The sequence below is a fragment of the Myiozetetes cayanensis genome, unplaced genomic scaffold (genome assembly GCF_022539395.1).
Source record: "Myiozetetes cayanensis isolate MyiCay16 unplaced genomic scaffold, myiCay2020 scf2-11, whole genome shotgun sequence".
Taxonomy (NCBI): Eukaryota; Metazoa; Chordata; class Aves; order Passeriformes; family Tyrannidae; genus Myiozetetes; species Myiozetetes cayanensis.
Window position 1 is genome coordinate 58,317,473 of NW_026087411.1, and position 26,015 is coordinate 58,343,487.

At 40.6% G+C, this 26,015-nt stretch overlaps 1 protein-coding gene across 1 annotated transcript in view; it reads left to right on the forward strand.

The window, feature by feature from the left end:
* Positions 1-26,015, forward strand: part of SLC2A12 (solute carrier family 2 member 12) — a 33,447-nt gene that overhangs the window by 1,432 nt on the left and 6,000 nt on the right. Inside the window, exon 2 of the mRNA XM_050315048.1 lies at positions 6,586-7,905. Coding sequence (XP_050171005.1) covers positions 6,586-7,905 — 1,320 coding nt within the window. The remainder of the gene's footprint in view (positions 1-6,585; positions 7,906-26,015) is intronic.

Sequence of the window (26,015 nt, forward strand, 5' to 3'; positions counted from 1 at the left end):
CTAGCTAGGAATTAAAAGAACTTGTCAATTCTCACAGGAAACTAACAAACAAAACACAAATGCCATTTAATGAAGGGTCAGGCTGCCTGTTATGTAATAAAAATACATGGCAGAGCAATAAGAGAGGACATGGTCAAGGAGGGTCTGTCCAGCATGTGCATTCTCTGTCTTTCCATCAGTGCCAGGGTCTTTTGTTCATGAAATGGAATATTACTCACAAAGTACATTCATTGTGCTTATGCTGTACAAAGTATGTAATGCTTCCCACCATCAGAGGAATTTAGATGTGTGAAAATGTGTGATACATTAGTTTTCTTCTGCCTTCCTTTTTAGTTCAGTTTACAAAATATTTGTTTTGGGTTTGCCTTTCACACTTGGGTTGTCAAATGGTTGTGATCCCACATCACCCTTACTATTTTTGGGTAAAGTTAATATTTTCTGAGATTTTCGAGCTCTGTTTGTAACATAGCTTTGTCCCAAAGCCGCCATTTGTTTCATCCCATAGGATCTTGTTGGCCAGCTGTTTTAGATCTCATGCCAGATTTCCAGATGGACAGTTAGATCAGATGTGTCCTAGCTAATAGGAGAAATGCACCTATTGAGCAGCTACTGGATCTGAAGAAAGCTCAGGCCTTGGACTAGAACAACAGGGTAACATGTATCTCTTTGTACCAGACAAGTGGATGAGACAGAGAAAGTGACTGTGACAGTGCAACAAAGATAACATCAAAATAGGATAATCACCTTTTATGAGAAGCAAACCCACAATTTAATTATGCAGCCCATAATTCCCATATATAATTCCCAATACATGCCATAAATATTTATCCTTAAAAAAAAAAGAAGTGATCCACATGCTATACACTTTAGCAAAATCTCCTTTAGCAAAATCTCCTTTAAAAACAATTTGGGAAATTTTAAGTACTATTTCCCTGGAAAGACAAAGTTTCTGTATGTTAGGCAGTACTCAGATGGAAAAGAAATATGTTGTTAAAGATAGCTTAGAATTTTCAGATAGAGTTGCAAGATGTTTTAAGATCTACCATGGATAAAAGTAGGTATTTTGTTCTATGGAAAAAAAGGAGATTCCATGCTGTGGATTCATGTCTATGCAATGCACTCAACTCATTGTGGTTTTCTAATCTGAGCTTATTAACCAATGGTTGACAGTAACCTCTGGTTAATGGTATTAACCGGAGCTTGATTTCATCTTCCAAATGTCTAAATAGATCAAAGAATTTCCAGGGATTTAAAGAACACATATTTGACCTTCCAGAAAACTGAGGCATTTCTCACCTCAGATTAAATCAAAGTAAACAGAAGAAATTATAATGGTGGAAGAGATTGTCAAGTCCCCTCCTATCAAAATAGATATATTTGCACAGGTTACATAAAGTAATCTTCTCCCTTCTCCATCTCAGTAGTTTTCTGTATGCACACTGCATGATCTCTTGGGAGAAAAGAAAGAAAAACTACATCACAGAAATATCAGTGTCTAGCCTAGCTTGGAGTGTTCTACTGCAAAACTGAGCTGGAAAGGGTTGCCAAGGCACCTTTCCCATACCTCTCCCTCACAAGGGGTGGGTGAAGAGTGGTGTTTCCCAGCTCAGCTTGATTGCAGAACTTCCCTGGCACTGATCATTTATCCATGATGCCCATAAAATACATGCACAGATCAAATTCTGTGCCTTTTGAAGGACTGTATTTTCCCAAATATCTGACTGAAAATAAGTAAAGGGGCACACCCTTACTACTTGGCCCCATCCAGCTTCATCAGCAGTACACTACACTATACTACAACTGCACTCGGTCTCCTTTTCAGGAACCAAGCATAAACATTTCCACCGAATGTTCTTAAAGATATGTTTGGTTGCCAAGTAGTGCTGCTTTTGACTTGAGTAACAGTTGTGAGAAACCACTTTGTTTACATGTGGAAACTAGAGAATAGAGTTTCCAATCACTTGTCACATACCAGCCACACACTCGTCAGCCATGGAGTTTGTGGCAGACAGAAGGAGAAAATTCTTGGAAGCCATCATTATATGCAGCCCAGGGGAATAAAATATTTTATTCCCCTGGGCTGCACACTGCCATGTATTTTGCAGGCATCTCATAAAAATAAGAGAAATATATATATATTTTTAAGAAACTTTATTAAAAAAAAAAAAAAGGAATGCCTAAGAACTGCCAGCTACATCATTAAAAGTGACACTTAAAAGGATTGTGAATACAACTACTGCAACATGCTTTATCTGGAAATGTTAAAGCAAAGCATATGCTGAAGTCTGAGGGAATTTTGCCTAGAGGAAGGCCATGAAGGAAGACTGAGCAGAGATTTCAGGTTTTAACTCAGCAGGCAGTAGTGAGCAGGCAAGTGCTGGGTACATCAGTTAAAACAAAACCTCCTAATGATATTAGGACTTTTCTCAGCAGAGTAGTGCCTGTGAGAACAAGAGACAACAAGTTAACTGCTGAGTTTGCTGTTGCTAATGAAGAATGACAACGTTTCCCCCTGCACCACATCAGGATCTACTTTTCACTCAGGGGTGCTCTAGTTACAGCCCTCCACTATTTCTATACAACTGTGGGCAAGTGTCATTGGACACATGAAGAATGATACCAGCTGACCAACTTAAAACAAATTAAAGAAACATTAAGACATTGATCAAGTTGCTCTACTTTGAGAAGCAAGAAATATATGGGCTTGAACGCTTCCTTGTCAAATTCCCAGGTGTTCAAGCTCCACATCCAACTTGTACAGCCTCTCAGATTAAAAACAAATAATCATCTTTGTTGCTGTGATCTGAGGACCACAGGCTGAGGAGAGTGAAGTCTGAATTGTAAAGAACCATGCTGATGGTGGACTCTGCTGAGATATTTGACTTGGCACTGTCATGCAGAAACTGGAACCACACAAACATGACATCGCACATTTAAAGAATTAAAAGCTATGCAGGACATAGACTTCAAAGTATCTATAGGGGACACTGTCCATGCTGCTGTGCTTCTGCTGGAGAGCCTTAAACTCAGTTATTGTTCCTCTGTTGCTAAACATTTTCTCCTGATTGCTTGGAAGAAGATAATAAATTATTTGTGGGTGATAAAGGTGATGGGTGATTAATAAATGTAATATGTCACTGATTGAATTCAATCTAGATGGTTTGGCCTGCTGACTGCAAGTGAATGTGCTGTCTGGGGTTCCTCACTGCTAACTTTAGACATCTGCATCTGAGCAAGCTGTACAGTTTCCTTTTATAGACAATGGAGAGAATAGGCATGTGATTTAATTCAGACATCTAGAAGTGCCTGTTTTTTGCAACTAGCTAAAAAAGAAATCTAGGGATGCTGTAGATCTCTCACAGTTAGGTAAGTTTAACCCATCCTATGTATTTTAATACAAACAAATGTAAAGTGATTTGCATTCCTCACTAGGATGCAATAAGGCAGGCCATATTTAAAGGAAAGGTGGTGCTTTGGAGAGAACCTAGTCAGTCAAGAAGTTGGTTTTCCTGTAGGATAACCAGAAAATGAGCTCCTCTACATGGCTGTGACAATCCTTAAACAAGCAGGGAAATGTCCACTAGGAGTGAGATAATTATATCAAATTCCTATCTGGCACTATGCAACCACTGCAGGGGCACTGGTTCCAGATCACAATTTAGTGAAGAAGCTGATGATCTGATAAAGTTCAGAGAACAAGGTTTTGAGTACTTAAGGGATTGGTAAACTTGTAAAGCCTCACAGGCTAAGTAACTAATAAAGGAGATGTCTGTGGGATGACTCAATGACAGGCTATAACTTTGTACTTAGCAACCACAGATCTAAGTGCAAGGAAATGGAGAATGGGATCTGATAGCTGGAAGTTGAAGTTGCAGAAATTAAGTCTAGAAATAATTTACAGTGAAAGCAATTAATGGGACAATTTATGACATAAAGTCATTGGTTTTCAACCAGTAGCAATTTTTAAATCAAAGCTGAATATTTTAAGTCACCTAGTTCAAATAAAGTGTCTTTTAAGTGTGTCTGAAGGATTATGTTGTGCCGTTCATGAGTGTCAGACTGGATTACCACAATGGCCTCTTTTCTCTCCAGGATATACAAATTGAAGCAAAATCTCAAGTTAAATCTACATGGCTCAGTGATGTAAAATACAAAGATATTCAAGAAAGCACAAACACCATCACTGACCAATAGTTTGGGCAGAGATTTGTGATCAAGTTAGCAGTTTCACTTCTGATATCCAAGATCATTCCTTTGGCACAACACTGTGTTGTTATCAGCCCTGATTTCCAAACAGGATTCATTGGAAGGGTATATTTTCTACATCTAATAATATACAGCAAGCAGGCAAGTCAAAACTATAAAGGGGAAGAAAAATTAGATTTTGCAATGTTAAAAAAATATTGCATGCGTGCACTGAGGGATGGAGCACATGTAGCACAAAGCAGCTTAGCTGGAGTCAGAAGTACTTCCACTGAATTACTGTTCAGCATATGAAGTAAGGACAGCAGGACCTTGGTCTAACCCATGCACTAATCTCTATCTAAAGTAAGTGAACTGATCTCAGATACTGCAGATATAAAGGAAGAAAAAACTTTAGACATAATACAGATATGTACAACACCAATATAAAAAAAGATTTTTCCGTCACTGGAGCATTTTGCAAGTTTGTTTTGGGTATTTTCCTCAGGATGTCCCACCTCCATCCCAATAAATCTGCCCTCCACCCCCACCTTCTGAAAGGCTTTTCACAATACTCCTATTTCCCCCATGTCCTTATAGCCCATCATGACAAAACCATGTGCTTCTCTCCTGTCTATCTCTGGTTTGCCAGCCACACCAGTTCAGTGTCAGAGTGAGCTGAGCTGCATTGGGTGCGCTCAGTAGCTCAGGGCTGCTGCTGTTTGGCTTCTGCTTGGCTCCAAGTTAGGGGAACTAATAGGTGATATTTATTTTAATAGACTTAATGGGCTTACACATCTCCTCTGATCCTGGAGGCACCACTTATATTCACACAGTTATACTGTGCTACCCTCCAAAATAACCCCTTTGCCTGTGGAGCAGCTGCAGGGTGGGATGCTGGGCTCACACTGCTTCTGGGAATTGTTAGGGGAGCATGAGGTGGCTTGGGGCACAACCAGGCCAAGGATCATGCCAGAAATTTAGTAGGATATGTGGCCACACGCCAGGGTCTGGGCCTGGACTCTGGCACTGTTTATTTTAGTAGTGCAGATGTACTGCTAGGGCTGCTCTCCTCCTCTCTTTTCATGATTTGCTTTCAAAATGTAATATCGTCTTGTCAAATGGGATTGATCCTTGCCAATGTGCTCAAAAGTTACTGGCAAGGAACTATGGGCAGTGCACATGATCAAAGAGTCCTAATGCCTTAGAAAAATAAGCTAAAAATAAACAAACTGTATGTATCATTTTCAATTAGACCATATACCACTTTCCAGCTTGGCTGGAAAGTACTTGTTCCAGGAGAATTAACTAAAATACGGACTCTGTTACGCTGCAAAAGCTACCTCTCTTCAAACACATCCCATCTCTCTAACTAAGCAGAAAATCAGAAGTCAATTTACTCTTTTTCTAGTTGTGTGGCAGCCAACATTATGATGAGAGGAAAGTCATACTGGGAGAAAAAACAAGGCCAACAATAACAAACTGATATATTCTTCAAGGTTTAGGGTGCAAAAGGCTTCACAGTTAGTAGAATACAATCAGTCAAGTCTATCTTGTAATAATAAACAATGATTCACAGTTGTATAAGATGAGATTGTTTTAAAGCGGACATTCAAAGGCATATAATCTGCATTTGGTTTATGTTTTCACCATCTGTTTCTTATTCCTGACATTATGGCTGTCATAAACTATGCAAAATATTTGATCCTGATATTCCAAAGAATTTGAGATTAGAGATGAGCAAAGCCCAGAAAGTTCATGAGTTTGTATCTCATAAATTGTTTTCCCTAGAATATCCCAGATATCTGGATCAACCTAGTGCCCACTGAGTAAGTCTCCATTTGGCAAAATAAAAACACTTGTACCAGCAGCTTTCATGGCATCCTCAGGTGAAGCAAAGGAATTAATAAGTGGTTAGGGGATAGTTTTTACTTATTCAAGTCAAGGTTGAAGCAGTTTGGCTAGGAAATTACTGCTTTCCTTGCCCACGATACACTAGTTGGGTGGATGAAATTTCTTCAATTCACTACAGGAAAAACACTGAAAATGTCTCAAAGCAAAAATTGCTTTCTTACCAAAAGGTTGTAATGCAGTGATATTCTGAAGCAGAAGGTTTGATTATTTAGGACCTGATCAAAACCTTATTGACTTCTGATCCAGAAGATAAGGTACCCAAAAGCATTAAAATTGAAGAGAATTGTATATAATTACCTTTTTTTTTTTTCCCCAGAAATAGTTTTTTATGTCACCACTGCTGCTGGATATGTATGGCACTTAAGTGTTTTGCCTAGAAATTACAAATAGATTTTTTTAAACTGGTATATCAAATAAAGTTATTATTAATTGTCATAACGTTGCAGAAGTCACTCTTTCAAGTTTTTGTGTTTCATTTTCTTATTTCAGGTTGTGGAACATTTACCTTTCTATCTTCTGCTATTGCTGCCATAAGTGGACTTCTGATGGGTTATGAGTTGGGCCTTATCTCCGGAGCTCTTCTTCAGATAAGCAGCATATTAGCACTATCTTGCAAAGAGCAGGAAATCATTGTAAGTTCCCTGCTTTTTGGGGCCCTATTTGCATCCCTTACTGGTGGATTTCTGATAGATAGATTTGGAAGGAGATTTGCTATTATTATTGCATCTTCTTTACTTGTGTTGGGGAGTCTGGTTTTACTGCCCTATGAATCATATGAGATACTTATTGTGGGACGGATTGCCATAGGTATTTCCATATCATTATCATCAATTGCAACGTGTGTCTATATTGCTGAGATTGCCCCACAGCACAGAAGAGGCCTCCTTGTATCATTAAATGAACTCATGATTGTGATAGGCATTCTCTTTGCCTATATTTCAAATTATGCATTTGCCAGTGTATCTCACGGCTGGAAGTACATGTTCGGCCTTGTGATTCCATTAGGTGCTTTGCAAGCTATTGCCATGTATTTCCTCCCTCCGAGTCCTCGGTTTCTTGTCATGAAAAATAATGATGAAGCTGCAAGAAAAGTACTGGAGAGGCTACGGGAAACATCAGATGCTACTAAGGAACTTACTGTGATCAAGTCTTCCCTGAAAGATGAACATCAGTATAGTTTCTTGGACCTGTTTCGTTCAAAAAACAACATGAGAGCCCGAATGCTGGTAGGACTCACTCTAGTCTTTTTTGTGCAAACAACTGGGCAACCCAACATTTTATTTTATGCATCGACTGTTTTGAAGTCAGTCGGGTTCCAGAGCAATGAAGCTGCCAGCTTGGCTTCTACTGGAGTTGGAGTAGTAAAAGTGGTTAGTACAGTCCCAGCCACAGTTTTTGTGGATCAAGTTGGAAGTAAAACTTTTCTGTGTATTGGCTCTTCTGTTATGGCAGTATCTTTGATCACTATGGGCTTAGTGAACCGTAACATACATGTGAATTTCACCAATGTCTGTAGAAGTCAATCTCCAGAGGATTTCTTTCTCCAGAGACCAGGAAACTTCACTATCATCAATGGGAGTCTTAAGGATCTCTTTGCTAGCATGGCTTCAACAGAAGGATTGTCATTTGATGCACAGAAAAGCCCAGATGTTGCCAGGACTGGAGAACTGAACAGGACTGCACTGGCAGGAGGCAAAAGCACAACAGGGTCTCCCATGGAAAGTGGGGAGGTTCCTGTTGTCCTGAAATGGCTCTCACTGGCCAGCCTGCTTGTTTATGTTGCTGCATTTTCCATAGGTCTTGGACCAAGTAAGTGTTTTATTTTTCTAACTCTTTGTAATGATTTACTTACATTATTAAGTGCTGGGATGACATGCCCAGCTTGGCATTACACAGTTCCTAAGTTGGGCAAAGCAGTGTTTTCTGCCAATATGCACTGGTATTGTCACAGACCGTCCTGGTGGGCCTGGGGTGTACTTTTTAGAAAGAGGTCCTGCCCTTTAAGGCCAATGACCTAATCTCCCTTCCATTCAGGGAAATTATTTACTCCCTCTTCAGTCAAGTTAGGAATTGCTGTGAGCTTCATACAGCAAAATTATGGGGCCCCTGGATATCTTTCCTCCTTCTAGCCTACTGTGTCCTTATGTTGGAAAGATTAATATGTAGGTATTTTCTGCTGCTAACTCATAAGCCCAAGATAATTATAGGCTCTAGACCTCTGTATGGTATATCATCAAATCCTTGAAATACCAACATGCCTGAGTTCTGCTGAGAATCTGTCCCCCTGACTATGTAATAGTCTTCAGATATAGGAAAGACATCCAAGGTATCATAAATCATGAGCAAATTCTAGTATTATTGCCTCTGCCTGTGCTGAACGACATAAGTGGAAGGACACAAAGGCATGTCACTGTACAGCCAAGGTACTGCTGCAGCTGCCATCACACTTGCACGGTTCCCACTCTCTTCAGAGAAGAATAGAGTGTCTGTCATTCCAAGGGACTAGAAATTAAATCTCTCCATTTTCTTTTGTTTTGTTTCTATAGCACTTGCGTATTATTGTACTTTGAAGGGGTTGATTTTTTAAGCCACACTGCAAAACCCTCATGCACACAGTCCATTGTTTATTAACAGACTTTATGTGCTTTTGCACCTTGGCTCAAACTTGCCTTGCAAACAAACTGTACTCCTTTTGTGCTGTTGTGATAAAAAGCTTGCCACAAGGATACAACCCAACAATTGTACTAACAGCAACTTCCCTGGAGTATTTATTTATTTAAAACATTACTCACTGGGAGAGCAGCATGAAATAAGCATTCATTGCTGGAGCAGCAAGCTTGAGTGTGTTATTGCAGCATTATTCCTTCCCTTGAAGATTGTCTTGGGGCTATTATGCTTTTGATGACATAGGTTTAAAACCAGGGGAGAAACCCTGAAAAGAAAATGTTACATGAACTTTTACTTGGGTGTTTCAAACATACATTTAGCGACCTTTAGGGCAGGGTCACACATTCAGTCTTGGCCTCCTGTTGAAATCTGCTTTCCTGTTGAGCTGGCTGTAAACGGGTTCCTAGTCATTTGAGTTGGCCTAATGTACAATTAATTAGAATGATGTCTACTTTCTTGAGGGTTACAAAAACTGATATGTGTTTGCCAAGCTGATCTGAGAAATCTTTGAGGCCAGTGCTTGTTTTTTGACCTCTTTCTTGACTTGAGAGCTCAAACGCTTTCAAACAGAAAATGGGAAAGAAGAGACACCATCTCAGCTCCAGCATGTAGAAATGGTGTATGATAAAGCCATAGTGAGGCAATTTCATCCGACAGATGCATTTGCCTAGCAAGTGAAGGCCACGTCTCAGAGAGGTACAGGTATTTCATATTGCAGATAAGTACTTTCAAAACATTTCCATGCCTTTGAAAGTACACTAGTCAGTTAAAATTTACAACATATAGAAAACGCAAGGTTTTAAGAACCAAGAGATTGTTGGAATCTGCAAAGGCTCTATTGTGGTTAAATATGTGATTAAATAGTCTGGGTTGGGATGCAAGGTTATAATTTGCGTGTCATATACAACCTACAAGATCTGCTGCTTGGAGCCCAAATCCCTGAATGTATTTTCAGAGCCTAGCTTTCTTATCCTCGGTGAACCTATCTTAGTGTAAAGAAAAAAAATTAGCTCCCCTGCTTATATAAAGTGAACAATTTTAACATGTTTATATTATTCATCTGTAAATATGGGCTGTGGTCTGGACCAGACTGTTCATCATTGTCTACTTGGCAATGGGAAGGAGGCATTGAGGCTGCACTTGCTGGCTGCGGTGCCCGGGGCACCTGGGCACAGAAGGACTGTAATCCCTGCACCACTATATTTTCAGTGCAAAAATCTCATGCTTCATCCAGTGTCTACCAGTATGCCTGGCTAAGGAAAAGGCAGGGGATGTGTCTCTTTGTAGATCATATCAGCATCTTTTGGACAAAGAGCAGAGAAGGTCTTGCTCTTTTCTCTCCTTCCCACAAGGCCATTTCTGGAACAAATTCACCCACTATATTTTGAGTGTCCGATGCTGTATTACATTCTGTGGGGATAAAGAAGAGTCTATGTAACACCAACAGGAAATGACACCCTCTTCACAGGGCAGATCACACAACCTGAGCTCTATCATCTTCTTTTTAACTACTTTGTCCTTTTTTTTTTACCCTTTTATTTTATTTTTTGATTCTGGTCAAAGAGATAGTTACAGTCCAGATTAGCATAGCAGACATTTATAAATGTTGTATTTTTCCATGATTTCTCTTTTGTCGTCAAATTACACTAAGTAGATTGATTTTTTTTTTAATGAACTGAGCATATGCTAAATATATTTATTGCCTTTTATCAAAGCACCCAGGCAGCACAGTGATGAGCACTCAAAAATAGACAGTGAGAGATAAAAGTAATTTTTGCATTACAAAAGAATTCACAGACTAGAAAGCATCTGCTTAGTCAATTTCTGGTTCTAGGGTGCTCTGTATTTATATCATAGACAAGATAAAAGGCGTATTGCTGCTGCTCTGTTTCAGATTATTTATGTTGGATGAACTGTGATTCAACTGCTTGTTCACACTCAATTTCACACAAGTATGACGATGTTTTGTAGATGCAACAAATCAGTGTTGCATCATGTCACAGAACAGCACGTGCCATTTCTCCTGGGGTGTTTGCAGAGTTGTTTCAAGGCAGTCATTAGCTAAGAGGACTTACTTGACACCCGTGTTTGTCTTGAGTTACCTTTGTCTGTGTATCGGAAAGGTCAAATGAGGATCAATTGTTCTCACCAGGGAAAGATGCCTGCAGAGCCCTAAAGAAAACACTCCTTGGCTATCATATGAAGGGTGAGGAGTGGGAGAGAGGCTTTTCATTGTTTTCAGCACGTTTGTGAGGAGAAGCACTGGAACGTGCTGCATGTGGACGGGGGGACAGGAGAAATCTGAGCCTCACAGAAATACTGCTATGCTGTTCACAGGGATCAGTGAGTGCAGGCTAATGAGATGACTGTGGTGTGGAGGAGGTAGATCACCAATTTTTCACCCAAACAAAAAGCTCAATGTGACCCTGGAAATTCATTTAATACAAAGGACACACTGAAAAAATCTAGTCAGGGCCATGACCATGCATGACCACTTACTAAATGACACAGAGTTAACTGAAGTAGTTTCAGAGCATCTCATTTGCCAAATGCCCCTCAAACCACTTGAGGGGCAAAAAATAGAGGTCCTTTCTCATAAAGTGGTTTCAACTCCTTCACTCATCACTGTTGTGTAATACAACATGTTGAGATGCAGGAACCAGGACAGCCTGGAGCTGGAACTTTCCTGGAGCATCAGACTTATTTTTCAAAATAAAGGCTGTAAGTGTGGGACTCCTGCATTTGGATGGAGCATGTGCAAGAGAGTTCTCTCAGTGAACAACTGTAGGGCAGCTCTAGCCTCTCTGGAACAGAGTGGATGTCCAAAGCCCTGCTGCTTTTCTCATGGACCTGATGAATAAAATTCAGATTCAGGTGTCAAATAGCACCCATTACCAAAGATCTGCTTTTCTGCCCTGATCATCTCCTTTTGCACCATTTAGGATCAAAGACTAAAACAGGGACAACTTTTCTCTATATTTTCCTGTATATCCCCTGAGAGAGGAGGTCTCATGGGGTGATCTCGCCAATAAGTAGCTGAAAGAGAGTTAGTTGCACACATACAGTTATACTGGGATGCAGAGTGGTTTAGAGGCACTCCTCTTTATTGAACAGAAAGCAGAGTGGCTCCAACAAGTCTTAGGCTGACAAGCAAGTAATGCAAACAGAGTCTAGATCAAACCAAGCATCTGTTTTCCCACTCTGAATTTGTTCTAGGAAATTAAAAGCAAGTGAGCCAAACAGCACTTGAGCAGTACCTCTTTACACATATTGCAGAAGTCAAGTTCCAGAGGATCCATGCACATCACAGGGATTTTTTGCTGTGGAATGGGGCACACCTTTAATGAGAGAGGGATGTCAAATGCATGCATTTGGACTGGATGTATGGCAGTGGTACCTTGCACAAAAGAGCTCTTCTTACCTTGTCAGTCCTTTATATGTGCTTCTGTATAACTGCAAAAATATGTAGGCAGTTGGTCAATGAACTCTGGCATAATCTGCTGGGGCAGATCAGCTCCACTGGCTTCACAGCATTTCATGCTGAAAGTGCAGATGCAAATCAACAAAAGCACCTGCAAGTGGGACTGAGGAGCAAGTTCATGACATGAATCATCCTCAAAACCACTTAGATATAAAGTCCAAAAATATTTAATTCTCTTCCAACCTGTGACTGAAGATGTTCTATTAATTTATGTCCTAGAGCAGCTGCCAGTTTTGTGTGGCTTTTCAAAACCAAAGGCTAAATTGCAGATCTCTTCTCTTGTAGACCATCACAAGTTTCTCTTTCAGGTGACATCTCAGAGCTGCAGTGACTCCCCAGGCACTCACAGTCTTTTTTACACACAGATTCCTGTGGCCACAATACACCCAAGGCAAGTCACTGTCTGCAGCTGGAGAAATGTCTTCTGAGTTTCAATGCCTTCTGAGGACAAAGAAATACCACATTTACCCATCCATGTAGATATAGAACTTAAAAATATATGTTTAACATACTTTTGGTCAACATATAAGTGCACAACAGGGTTTTGGAGGAGAGATTTAGAGCTTACTGCAAACCCTGCTTTTCCACATAGCTGTTGCTGTCCCATTGAAGCATAGCTCCCATGAGTTGGTGCTTGTAAGATTGTCAGTACTTTGGTATTGATAAGAACCTGTTAAAGAATGGAATTAAATACCCATGGGAAGACTTCTCATATTGGGATATTATGCCCTCTGTGACCATCTATTTGCCTCAGCCATCAGGCTGTGATTAGAAAACTGGAAAGAAATTGCATGCTCATTACTCCATTCCCAGCAATCTTTTCTTTTAACTTCTGAAGTGAGCACATTACCCACAAAACAGGAGACCAGCTGGCTGTGGGAGTAACCCACCAGTGTCCAGGGCTGTGAGATCCAGACCTTGCAAAGCACATCTGCAGACCATGTACTAGGGGAGGGCAAGCACAGGACGCACAGAATGAGGAGCAGTTTTGGGGACAGCAGCTCCCCCCAGGGTGTCTTCCTGATGGACTCTCAGCCACTGACTCACAGCCACCTCAACTGAAGCTCCTCCTGCATTTGCTCCTCCTTCTCCTCTTCCCTCCTTTCTCTGTGTGTGGATGCAGAGGCACTTACAGCTTCCTGGCTGAAGTCAGTAGTCGGATTCAAAGCTGTTGGAGCAGACACAAGAAAGGATATACACACAGGTGATCAGACCAGGGGCTCGTGGTCTCTACAGTCACTTTCTTCATCGGGAAACTTGGTCTAATGACCAAAGTTCAGTAGGGAATTGGCTTTCCTTCTGAGTTACCTGTTAGTAAAGGCTTTTTGTCTCTGATTTCCATTCAGCTTTAACCTGCATGCTTGGGCCCCATTTTTGAGCGCCTGTATAATCCTCACAGAGGGAAGGGTGGCAAGCCACCAAGCCTACCTTCTTGATTTACTAGTTTCACGCTGATTAAATTCCTTCCACATGAAGGACCCAGGACTGTGGCTGGACCCAGCTTGGGTTCCTCCAAGAAGGTGCAATGACTATGCTCTACAGCAAGCCCTACTGTGATGTACCATCTCACTGCTGTGGGAGCTCTCTTTGTGGGTTGTCAGCCTGTGTGGAACAAAACTCATGCAGAGAAGTCACTAAAGACAAGACCCTTGTGAGGCCAAATCTTAGGAGGAAATTTTTACTGATGAAAGACTAGTTTAGGATGACAAATGCCCGTTTCTAGTTTAAACCTAGGCAGACTTGCCATATTAAGTATATCTGATTTAAATTTCTATCAGCTTGAATGAATACTTTGAAACTGACATAATTTATACCTAAAATGGAACAGATGTTTCGACAGGTTCGGTAATCTAACTGATGCAGGAGCCAGATTCCTCAGATAATGAGCAAAGGGAAATATTTTCCCCACCGAAGGGGAGCTTTCAGACCCCTGCTCTCTGACTCAGTTGCTTAGAGCATGGTGCTAAAAACACCAAGGTTGTGGGTTCAATCCCCATTTGATCTCCCTACAGTCCATTCACTTAAGAGTTTAACTCGATGATCCTCATGGGTCCCTGCCAACTCAGAATATTCTGTGAAATCCGTGACTTCTCCTTTGGCACAGTGCTCCCTTCCTCACTGGCTATTAAGGGACCTTAGGATGATCAGGAAGCCAAATTGAACTGTGTGACAGCATTCCACACATAGTGTGCTTTAACTTTTAGTAAGCCTTGAAGTGGTCATGCAGCTGGACTAGATATTCATTGTAGGTCCCTTTGTACCAAACTATTCTATTCTATTCTATTCTATTCTATTCTATTCTATTCTATTCTATTCTATTCCCATGTAAAAACCCACTTGTTTTCTCTACATCTTATGCTAAGCTGTTGGAGTAACTTAAATGCAGTTTTAATCCCATATTGGGGACCATGGGGAAGAAAGAAAAAGGATCAGGCAAGAAAGATGAAGGAGGATGAAAGAAAGCTGAAGGGTTCACATGAAAAGTAAATCCATACAGGTGAAGAAGGAAGTAAGTCTATCTTCAATCCATCACTGTCTATCTTATGCAATCTTATGTGGTCTGAGGTGGTCTTTCTCTATGTATTTTATTGTATTGAGCAAGTCAAAACCCAGAGCTGGACCACTCACCTAAAGCCCAAATAACTACACAAATTTAGTCCCCTTGACTTTGGTCCTGTGACTATTAGATTAACTGGCTACCTGAGTTAAAGCATGATTCATTAGCACAGTTAAATGCTGAACCTTTTATGTGTCTTTCACCTCAGTCATTAAATGCATCTGTAACAAAACTCAGAACAGCTGGTTTCACATATGTTTCATATGACACTGATCAGCCCAGGGACTTGATCATAAGAGGTCATATCTCTTGCCACCCCTAAAATACGGATTGAGTAGGACTGCTTTTTCTCTGCCCTCTGCTCTTGGGCTTAATCTTGGCCACCAAATGTTCAACCTGAAACTGGAGAATTTTGTAGGAATGAGAACTGTCAGTGTTGAAATTCTGACCCTACGTGGATTTAGTTGGCTGTTCCTGTGTTTGGAAATACTGTAAGCTGTATGGCTTTGCACAAGCTTGGAAAACACTGGTAAAAAAATTTGGTTGTCTAGAATTCACATCAATATCTTTGATAATAGAGCAATATTTAAGGCTTTTACAGAACATGTAGTTATTGTATTAATTTATAGTGCACATGAATCTGCACTATAAAAGACATTCATGCTCAACATTGCCTTATATGACATTTGTTTGCAATGTTTTATTTTTGAGCTTCTGCATTTTTCAGAGCAGATGTGGCCTGGTCTTAAATTTCATAGAAATGAGCAGCATTTATTTTATGGTTTTTTTGTAGTTTATTCTGGAAAATGGGATAGTGGTGGGGACTAAATCAAGTGTTCAAAAGCAAGCCAGTGTTTAAATGTTTTGTTGGAATTTAATCAGGATAATAAACCTTGAAAATGTGCATGTTTCACTGAAAAATAGTACAGAAAGTCCTACTTTAGATAATCAAAAAATAATCTTGGATTCTTTGTTTTATGACAAGATTCCTAGCCTTGTTTATTTGTACTGAATCATCTTTTAATGCATGCATCCATGTGGTTTGAATATGACACTCCTAGTATTTATCTAGTTCATCATTCCTGTACTGTTCAAATGGTGCCTCATGTGGCCTTTATTTCACACTGTGTCTGTACTACCAAGCTGCAGTAGAAAGACAAGGCATGACAAAATGAAAAATAAAGCAAGGATTGCGAATTTCCCACTTCTGTTTCCTTGCCCCAGACAAAGCCCCAGGAATTGGTTTGCCTTTTCACAGGCTGATTGGTTGTAGTGAAGTGCGAGCCAATTTAAGATATTTTTGAAGAGTTGGATGTTAATTATAGCATTTCAAATTGCAGGAGATGTTCTTTAAAATACCAGACAAATAGGTTTATCTTATCTAACTTGATAAAACCTACAAGTGTGAGGGCTTTTTCATGTGTCAGAAAGGTAATAAGAAGGAAAAAGTGCTTTTGCAATAATGAGACATGGAATTGTCAGTGAGAGTTTCTTATTTACTTTATTATATATTTTTCTATTATTATGGAGACTGAATTTAAACTATATACTGAGGTGCACACCCCAAAATCAGGGACACCGTTTTCACTGACATCTGTGTTCCTGTTCCTAACTTTAAGTATGTTAATGAGGGAAAATCATGGTAGATCAGGCCAGGGGCTCTGCCTTCTGAGAGACAGAGCCCTTGCTACTGTGAAAAGAGGGAGACACAACACCATGACCCAGTCAGTGTTCCTGTGTCTCTGCAATGACAGTAGTTCAATCTGCTGTTGCTGAGCACACAATTTCGCCCTCCAAGAACCACCTAGAAAAGGTAGGTAAATACCTACAAAAGGTGTGTGACTACCTGTGGTTTGGCACATTACACTCCCCTTAAATGAGGATTTGAGTCAGTGTTCTGATCCTGGTGCTCTGGATTATTTAAATATTTCTTTACTAATAGTGCTATGTTAATAAGCCCATCGATGCAAAGATACTTCTTAAGAGGAATGGTGCCTGTGCTTAAAATTATGCATAGTTTTAAAGTTCAGCTCATATTAGGTAGTAGCCACTGGACAAAAGGAAGCATTTTACCTCCAGACTCACTTCATAAAAAAACCCAAGAGAATAGATACTGCTGTGATTCTAACTAGTAACTGGGCCTAACAATCCTCTTTTGTTCCACAGGGACGTTATCTTCTGTAAAGTGATGCACTGTCAAGTGACTCTAGCATATCCTCTTCTACAAGCTTTGGAATGGTAGTCAAGACTGCTTACCATTAGCCAAATTTGCCCTTCTTACTTTGTAGGTCCAATTTAAGAATTTAAGCATTCAGTAAATTCAGGGTTCCTTGAAAATCATATAAAAAACAGTGAAAGATTTTACATTTGTTTCCTTAACCATGCTCTGTGGGAGAAGATCATTGTGACACTGAAATCTGTGAAAAAGTTTGCAAGTCATATGTCAAGCTTCATAAAATCCAATTTCCCGTGGGAGAAAGGGCTGGGAGGAATTTTTTAGAGGCAATCTGATCTTGGGTCAGCTTTGTGCAAAAACTAAAACCAGCAGTAGGACTTCAAGTGCAAAGTCAGTATCTTATTTTACTTGTAAAGTTCATGAAACTAAAATATGTATTACAAAGTATGAGAAAATAATTATACCGTAAAGGTAAAACTGTGCAATCAATCACATAACTTACTGGCACTGCTGAGAAAGGTGAGACTGGCAGCCAAAGCACAGAGAGCGTGGTAAGTCAGTGCATGAAGTCAGGAGACTGTTTCTCCCATGGCATCTGAGTTTCTGTGTCAGATTGAGCTCTGGGAGGAAAGCCAGGAAGATTTTCTCAAAGGGAAAAGGAACACAGGAGGGCACCCAGCTTCTGGTTCCCTTAGAAAACCAACCTTAAGTGCAGAAAAACTCTTATGAAAGAAGGAGAACTAAAAGATACCTTGTGGTGGTTGAACACAGAGCCTTCACACCTTCCTCCTGCATTGCTCTGGCAGAAACAAAAGCAAAGCCTGAGCAGCAGTTTCCAGTGAGGAACATAAAAGACTGGATCACTGCAGGCCTCTCACTAAATAAGTCACTATTGTAAAAGGTTGCTTGTCCTTTCTACCGGGAGTTTTGTGAAGCATGCACACAAATCTCTGTTCTGCAAGAGCAAAGGCTTAAATTGCTCCCCACTGCTGTGTCCTAACAGTTTTTTAATGCTGTGCAACCCATCAAGGACTAACATTAGCCCTTGGATACTGGAAAAACAGGTTAATTTACCCCACCCAACTGGGTAATTTCTCCTCTGCATACTTTTTAGAAGTGAAATATGTGATAAGCCAAACTAATTCATGTACAACTTCCTCACGAATTAGAGTCTCTGGCTTCTGCAGTCATTCCTCTGCAAATGCCTCAATGGATTATCCTTGATTCAATATTCCGAACAAATAAACACCTACAAATGGAAATACATATTTCAGGTTTTAATTAAAAGGCCTTTTTTGGGATGGCAGTAGGTGATTTATTATAATAAGCACGTTCTCCCTTGAAAGCTTGTCTAAAATTTTCCTTTTTTCACTCTTTTTTTTCTTTTGCTGCTCTGCAAGTTGTTATGCATTGATGGGAGAATTTAAGAGTCTACATAATAAAGGATGAGAGAGAGAGAGACAATGGCTGTTAATATCCAGTTGCAAACAGAATTGTCATCTCCTACATTGGTTCAAAACAACTTTTATTAGGATACCTGAAAAGAGGTACAGACTATTACATATCTGCCTACAGTAAAGCTAGGATACATCTTTCTTTTTTAACCCCAGCTGGCAACTAAGTATCACACAGCTGCCTGCTCACTCCTTCCCCTGCCCCTTACCTAGCACGAAGGAGAACTGAAAAAACAAGATAAGCCTTATGGGTTGACATAAGGACAGCTTAATAATTGAAACAAGAGAATATATAAAAATAATTCTAACTATAATGATGATAATATTAAAAATACTGATAATTGTAATGAAAAGGGGAGCGAGCAAGAGAGAGAGGAATAAAATCCAAGAGAACCAAGTGATGCACCATACAATGGCTCACCACACGCTGACCAAGGGCCAGTCTGTTCCTGAGCAGTGATCAGTGGCTCCTGGCCAACTCCCCCCAGTTTATATACTGGGCATGATGCTGTATTGTATGGAATATCTTTTTGACCAGTTCCTGCCAACTGTCTTGGCCATGCTCCCTTCCAGATTCTTGTGCACCAGCTCACTGGGAATGGGAAACCAAGCATGGAAAACTGAGAAATCCTTGATTTAGAATAAGCACTACTTAGCAACAACTGAAATATCAGTGTGTTATCAACATTATTCTCATACTGAATTAAAAACACAGCACTGTGCCAGCTACTGACAAGAAAATGGACTCTCTCCCAGCAGAAACCAGGACTATCCTACTGACAGATTTGCTGCTGAGCACTTTTTGGGAGGCAAGATGGGCTACAAATCACATTAACTAAGAGAATTCTACTATTTCTAGATCCTTATATATCTATCACTACTTGTCTGGTAATCCTTCAGATGGGAATGATTGTGCTAAGAAAGCTCTTCATGTTTGTGACTATTCTGTCAAGATGAAAACAGGCAGTATAGATTTAAGAATATATTGAACAGCTTGCACTATAAAGGAAAGCCCATATAAGGCATTATATTTCTTTCAAGTTCATGGAGATGAAAATTCAAATAATTCAAAAAACTTCAAAAAGGCATTAAAAATGCAGGCCCACAATTGTGAGAAGGTTAAGGGAGGAAGGATGGCTCAGGAAAATCAGAGGTGAACTACATCTCACTCCTCTCCTGCTCAAGTAGCCCAGAAAATCGGAAGGAACTAATGCATTGCAATCAGTCTCTTCCCCTCTAACCCTCCTGCTTCTCTTGCATAAACTGGAAGAAGCACAAGTGAAGGATGATTTCAGTGGTCCACTGAGGTTCCTTTAAAAAGCACATGTGAGTTCTCAGCCTGTTTATCGGATAGTGATGCAAATAGTACAAACACTGGGCAACAACTTTTATATACTCTGATAGAACCTCAGAGAAAAAAGGATTAAATCCCACTTGTCCTAACAACGTTACTGCAAGGAGTCAGCCTAAAGGCTTAACCATTAGAAACAGAATTGTAGTGTACTGGAAGGAAAGAAAAATAATTTAGATTTTCCACACCACATCAGCTCCTTTTGGAACATCAGTGGTATCAGGTATCTTGCAACCAGTAGTCATAGAGCCGCTTGGAGAGAAGCACCTCAGAAGCCATTAAAATTAATGTACATATTTATTGCCTTTGCTGCAGAGGCCAGGATGCAGCCAAAGGCATGAGATTAGCTGAGGCTTCTCCTACTCCTCTCTCAGCAATACAGCAATTCCACTCCTTTTAATGTGTGCACACAGGGTATGACTGTCAGGCTGGCACTCTGCTGGCAGCTTACATGATCTCCAAAGCAGTACGGCTGCTCACTTGCTCTATATTTGCCAGTTATTAATTTTGAGCAGCCACTTTAGTCTCATATCATGGGGCAAAGCCAGAGAGAAAGACAGCTCTCATTAAGCGAAGTCAGAGATTTTTAATGCCAGTCACGATCATCTGTTTTCACCCCTTGCACAAAATCATGGGCAGAGTTCCAGACCACCTTTTGTGTGTCATACCTACTTTATCTGCTTTGGAAAAGAACAAACTCCCTCCCACACTTTTTCTTTCCAGTTTAAGCATCCCTCACTTTTGCCAGCCCCTCTAGATTTCTTTCACTGGAACTGCTGCAAAAGCCTTTACCAGGATTGCATTGTGTGGGTGCTGGGAGCCATGCTGGGACAATGCTGGTGCGTGACAGCAGCAGGTGTGTGTCCCCCAAATCCCAGCTCTGTCCCAGTGCTGCAAGCCCTCATGGGAAAACACCTCATAGCCATGCACACTGTGAAGGCTTGTGCCATCCTTTGCAATGTGCCCTTTGAAATCAAGGCCAACTGGGCCTGAAGCTGACCTTTAGTGGTAAATGGTTGGCCACCTGCCTGTTTCTGTTAATACCCATTGGAGACAGAAACCAGGCAAATGAAATACCTGTGGGGTTTCATAAGCCCAGAAAAAAAATAAATCTTGTTTTGGCAAAGCCAGTCATTAGCCAAGTCCTTTGACTTCTTTTCTGTCATGGCAGCTTCACAGTGGCTTGCTTGCATCCTTCCCCAATATTCTTAGATGGTCTTTCTGCATCACTTGGTGGTATAATCCCTTCCTTATCTTCCATTGGACCTCAGGTTCTTAACAACCCAATCCCCCCTTTCAAAGTCTTACACATTCTGCCTACTTCCCTCCTAAGCTGTAAATCCACCTAATCTCTTTCCAGAGTTTATACCTCAGGAACTTTAATTCTTTCAATGGCTATTTTCACCATAAAGAATTTGATCACACAGTACAGGTATAGGAAAGAAAAAATGCTAAGCAGGAGTTGAATACCAAGGGAATCTAATATTTCATTAATGAGAGCTGCTGTGCAACTACCAATTTGCTTCTGCCTCCTGGCAGGAAAAAGGTCAAAACAAGGACATTTTTCATTCACTCACTTCAGTGTTGAGCACGCTCAAGACTGTGGTATTTCTCAGATATTCTCAGATTTTTCTGCTTCTCTGATGTGAGTCTCTTAATTTTTAATTTTTCTTTTTTTATTTTTATTTACTACATATCTGTAAAGAAAGGAAGTAAGAGAGAAATGACATGAGAGTTTGAGACATCTCTTTGCTTATGGCCCAGGTATAAAGCTCATTAAGTTGGCCACATTGGGTCAAACAAAAACACTACTCAAACAATACCCAGTAGCAGGTACTGATGGACAATACAGAAGAAAAGGCCCGTGCAACATGCAGTGTGTCCTTCCACCTATCGGTAGTTCTCTGAACTTCAAGAAAAATGTTGAGGATTTATTTTTATTATGGTGAACAATAGTTCTTGATGTATCTTTTTTCACACATACAGAGAAATAATGTTTAGACAACCAGCATTTAATGATTTACCTCACCAATATTTTTCATATCTGAAGCATCTTGTGAAAGTGAGTTCCATAGCTGAAATACACATTGTCTGTAAAAGCATTTCCTCCCACCTCGCATAACTGCTGTCCCTGGTAATTTCAGTTGGATTCACTTGGCTTGTATTTTTAAAAATGTGACTAAAACCAGTCTTCAGCTCATCTCCACTGCAACTCTGTTCCCCTCTGCTGTACATTTTCTAAGCTGAAGAGTCCTCACTTGTTTAACTGCCCTTTGCAGAGCCCATTACACACCTTTCTCCATGGCTCATCTAGTTCTGAGCTGACCAAATCGGCATGCAATGTGACAAATATAGTGGCACAGCATGCTCAATGGCACATTCAGCACTGCCTTCCTAATAACTGCCAAACCTTTGCAGCCATGACCTCTGTCTTCCAGAGCTGATGCTGTCCGTGAGATGACCATGGAGGTTTTAACACTTCTGTCCCAAGCACAGTTGGTGTGTGTAGTGATGTCTGGTTTTTTCCCTGTGTGTTACTTTTCCCGGACAGATGGAGCTCGTTAGCCCTTAAAAAGGCAACCCACCTACGTCCTAAGGACCTTGCTGCCACTGTCCAAGCTCGCTTGGCCCCGGCAGATGAACCTTAGGATTAAAGGGTGGGCTCAGTTCCGCGCACACTGAGTCTCACCTAAAAAATCCAATGCGCAGGCTGGAAGGTGTAAAGACCTTCCCCGGATCTTCACTTGCGAAGACTGGCCATTATTATTTATGACTTTGCATGTGTTGATAAGGAATTTCATGGGTTGCTTTTCAAAGTACTCAATGTTTTGAGATACTTTTGCAATTCTTTATGATCCTTCATTTTTAGTACCATTATTAATGATTTTGTACCATTGGTAATTTTTGCACATACATTCACTTCCCTTTCTTGAGAGATCTGGAAACACAGTAATTGCCTTCCACTCTGAAAACTGGCCATGTCCTTTGTTTCCTGTAACAAACAGTTATTGATCCATAGGAATAGCTTTTTTTATATCCCACGACACTTCACTAAAGCTCTTTGAGACTGAAAAGCACAGTGGCTCATTTGTTTCTAACCCCACACCTTAAAACTTTCAAAATTACACGGTGTTTCTCAACTTTTCTTAAAGACACTGTACATATCCCCCTTTCCAGCTGAGATTACTTACCTTCATCCTACCTCCGGCCAAAACCTTGGTACAGTGTACCAGGGTGACCCTTTCCTGCATCCTAATGGAATGTTTTCTTCAGTGTTGGCATGTCACCTCCTCTCTCCCTGACCTCTCATCCTCTCAGACAGCACACTCTCAAAACACTCAGCTGCTTGATGATGGTACTGCTAGTAATGTTTCAGCAATCATACTGCTTTTTCTTTGTTTGGACACAGTGTACACCTTTAGGAAAGGCACATTCCTTTTCCTAACAGTTTTCTTCATTCAATACTTTATCTGTGCTGAGCTATTTCACATTTATTTGGTTATATGTGTGTTTTAAACCTTTAACCGGGTAAACAGTTTCCATAGCACCACTGAATTTACCCTGATCTTTATAGAAAGTAAGCTTATGCTAATATTGTTCTCCTTTTGAAACAATGTGGTTGGCTCTTGCTTTTCCATTTCTTTGAGAATACTAAATTTAAAATGTTATAAGCAATGTAGCAGAGCATCTTGGTCACAGTTGCATATTGAACTACCCATGCCTAGCACTGAAGCATGATTTGAATTTTTTCTCTCATTAAGTATCAGGCAAAGTGCTAAAAGAAACCATCATCTCTGGTATCTAAAATGTACTGCCAGCACTATGTTCCATTATGCAATTTTTTCAGCCATAATGGGAACAGCCGAAATCTTCCATTATTATTCTGTTTCCTGCTTTTACAGCCCTGTGACTTTGTTTAGAGGTGAATGTCACCATCCTCGTTGAGGGGCTGATTGTATACCTGAATCCACTGCTTTTCCCATTTGGGCAAGGAATGTCAGGGCATTTAGTTTCTGTGATATTTAATGAAACAGTTAAGTTTTCTGATCCAATACTGTATTTTTGTCTGCATTTGCAGTAGGCGGGTTTTTTTCGGGATTGTACCATAAAAAAGGAACATTAAACTGCACAATTTTTCTTAACTGCTGTCAACATATGGCACACTACAGGTCAGCAAAGGTGAGTTACTGCCTGCAGCAACAAACCCTGCAGTTGTGGAATCTAGCACAGAGATTTCTGCTGTCTAGCCCTTAGCCACATCTCTTATCTACTTCTGATCTGGAGAGCACCAGCTAACACCAGCTCGTTCCACTAACACCAGGCAAGAGTGGCTGGAGCAGGCACTGAAAACTATTGTGTGAGCAATGTGGTTGCTATCACAGCATCCTTTTGAAATACTGTTAGATTACACAGCAGATGGAGGGTGGGGGTTGGTATTTGGATCCTCTTTTCAAGGATAGGCTGATTTCCCCTGTAAAATGACACTGCTTACGCTGCTGAAGGCAAAGCACACCGTTGACTTGGCAGTGACTTCGGGAGCTTGCAGGTAAATTTTTTCAGTGTTGTGTGCACACAACACAGAATGTAGCAGCAGTCATTATGAATGGGAGCTTGAACCTAGTTGCTGGCTCCCCCCCCTCCTCCCCTCCCCAAGAAAGTCACATCCCTGCCATCCCTACAGCAGCTTTTTGGCAAAGGTACAAACAGTAAACACAAGCCCAGAGAGGTGCTAAAAGCAAAGAATCGATCGTTATTGCTGCCTTAGCTTGGGGAAAGGAATAAACAGACTGTAGTGTCGGATTTCTACAACTGCTCTTTCTCCGTAGGGAACAAGCCTATCCACTCCTTGGCAGCTAAGAGGAGGTCAGAGCCAGCGGATGTAGCTGCCAATAGCAGACGTGAAGAACAGTCTAGTGAAGAACAGTCTAGTGGGATCTGTCTGAACTAACTAACTGGTTGCAATAAAAACAGCTAGCTACTATTGTGGCTGATGCAGATCCTGAAGTATTTTAGTTTCTTAACAGGAAAACAACATATTTCAAACCTCCAGACAAATTATAGTTACCATGAAAGGGCCAGTCTGTCCTTGGAGAACTGCATGATATTGGAACTGCTGCAGTGTCACGCATTTCAGCTGTGGCATGAGCCATCCCCCAGTGCCCACAGTGCTACTTTATTCATGGAGGTTGGTTTATGCCCTGCAGAAAGTGGGCTTGAATTCTTTCAGCCTTTATTTTAATCCTAAAGTGACTGCAAATATCCCCTCTGCCAGTTTTCAGTGTATAACAATTTTTCCAGCTGAGCTGGCTGCTGGCTGCCAGGCCGTCCTGTGGAGACAAAATTCAGCAGCTGTGCGTGTACCTCTCAGAAGGACTCCTTTGCATCTCCCTTACTGCTTTGCTTTTCAGGTAGCACTCCCTGTGGTGACATGTTGTATCAGCCGAAACTAACAATACTGGTTTCAACAGCCCTGATGCTGAGGAGGGGCAAAATACAATCATGACATACTCATGAATTTGGTCAGGTGTAGGGCTAGCTGGCTTGGCATGGAAAAACATCTGCTTGAGAAGTAGTTTGCTGCTGCTTTGCTCCTTCCTCATCTGTAGACACACCACAGAACAGACTGAGGGCATTTCTTCAGAGCAATGTTTGTTTTGTCAGCAACAAGTGTATTAAACTTTGATGTGATCCAAATCAGAAAAAAAGAGAAAACAAATCCCCTCTATGACTGCTATTAGACTTGGTGGCTGTGTTATGGCTGTGTGCCACTTGACTATGCCCAACAGTGTTAGGCCTTTAAGCAGAATGGTCTTGATTCTCAAGAATAAAATCGTTATTCTTCTGGGTCACTCCCACTGTGGGAGTGAAGCTTTTTATGTTTTTTGTAAAAGATAAAATCTGGACCAGGTCCACAAAACATTTTTTAATTCAAATCTCTGGTACAAAGAAATCTAGAGTTTGCTCAAATCTACTCAGTTGATTCAAGGCTTAGGGTTTTTTTCCCCCTTTTAGCTAGTCCTTTCTAGTGTCCTTCTGGATCACCTTTTTCTTTTCTACTTTTACCAGTACTGTCACACAGGAACTCTACAAGCATCTGAAGGGATAGGGCAGCAAGAAACACTTGCATGTACAGGAGTCTATTTTTAAAATGTGTCTTTAAGACTGCCCAGCCAGTAAACTCTCATCTGTCATTTTGCAGAAACAACAGCACAGATGAGCTGTTGTCTTTATAA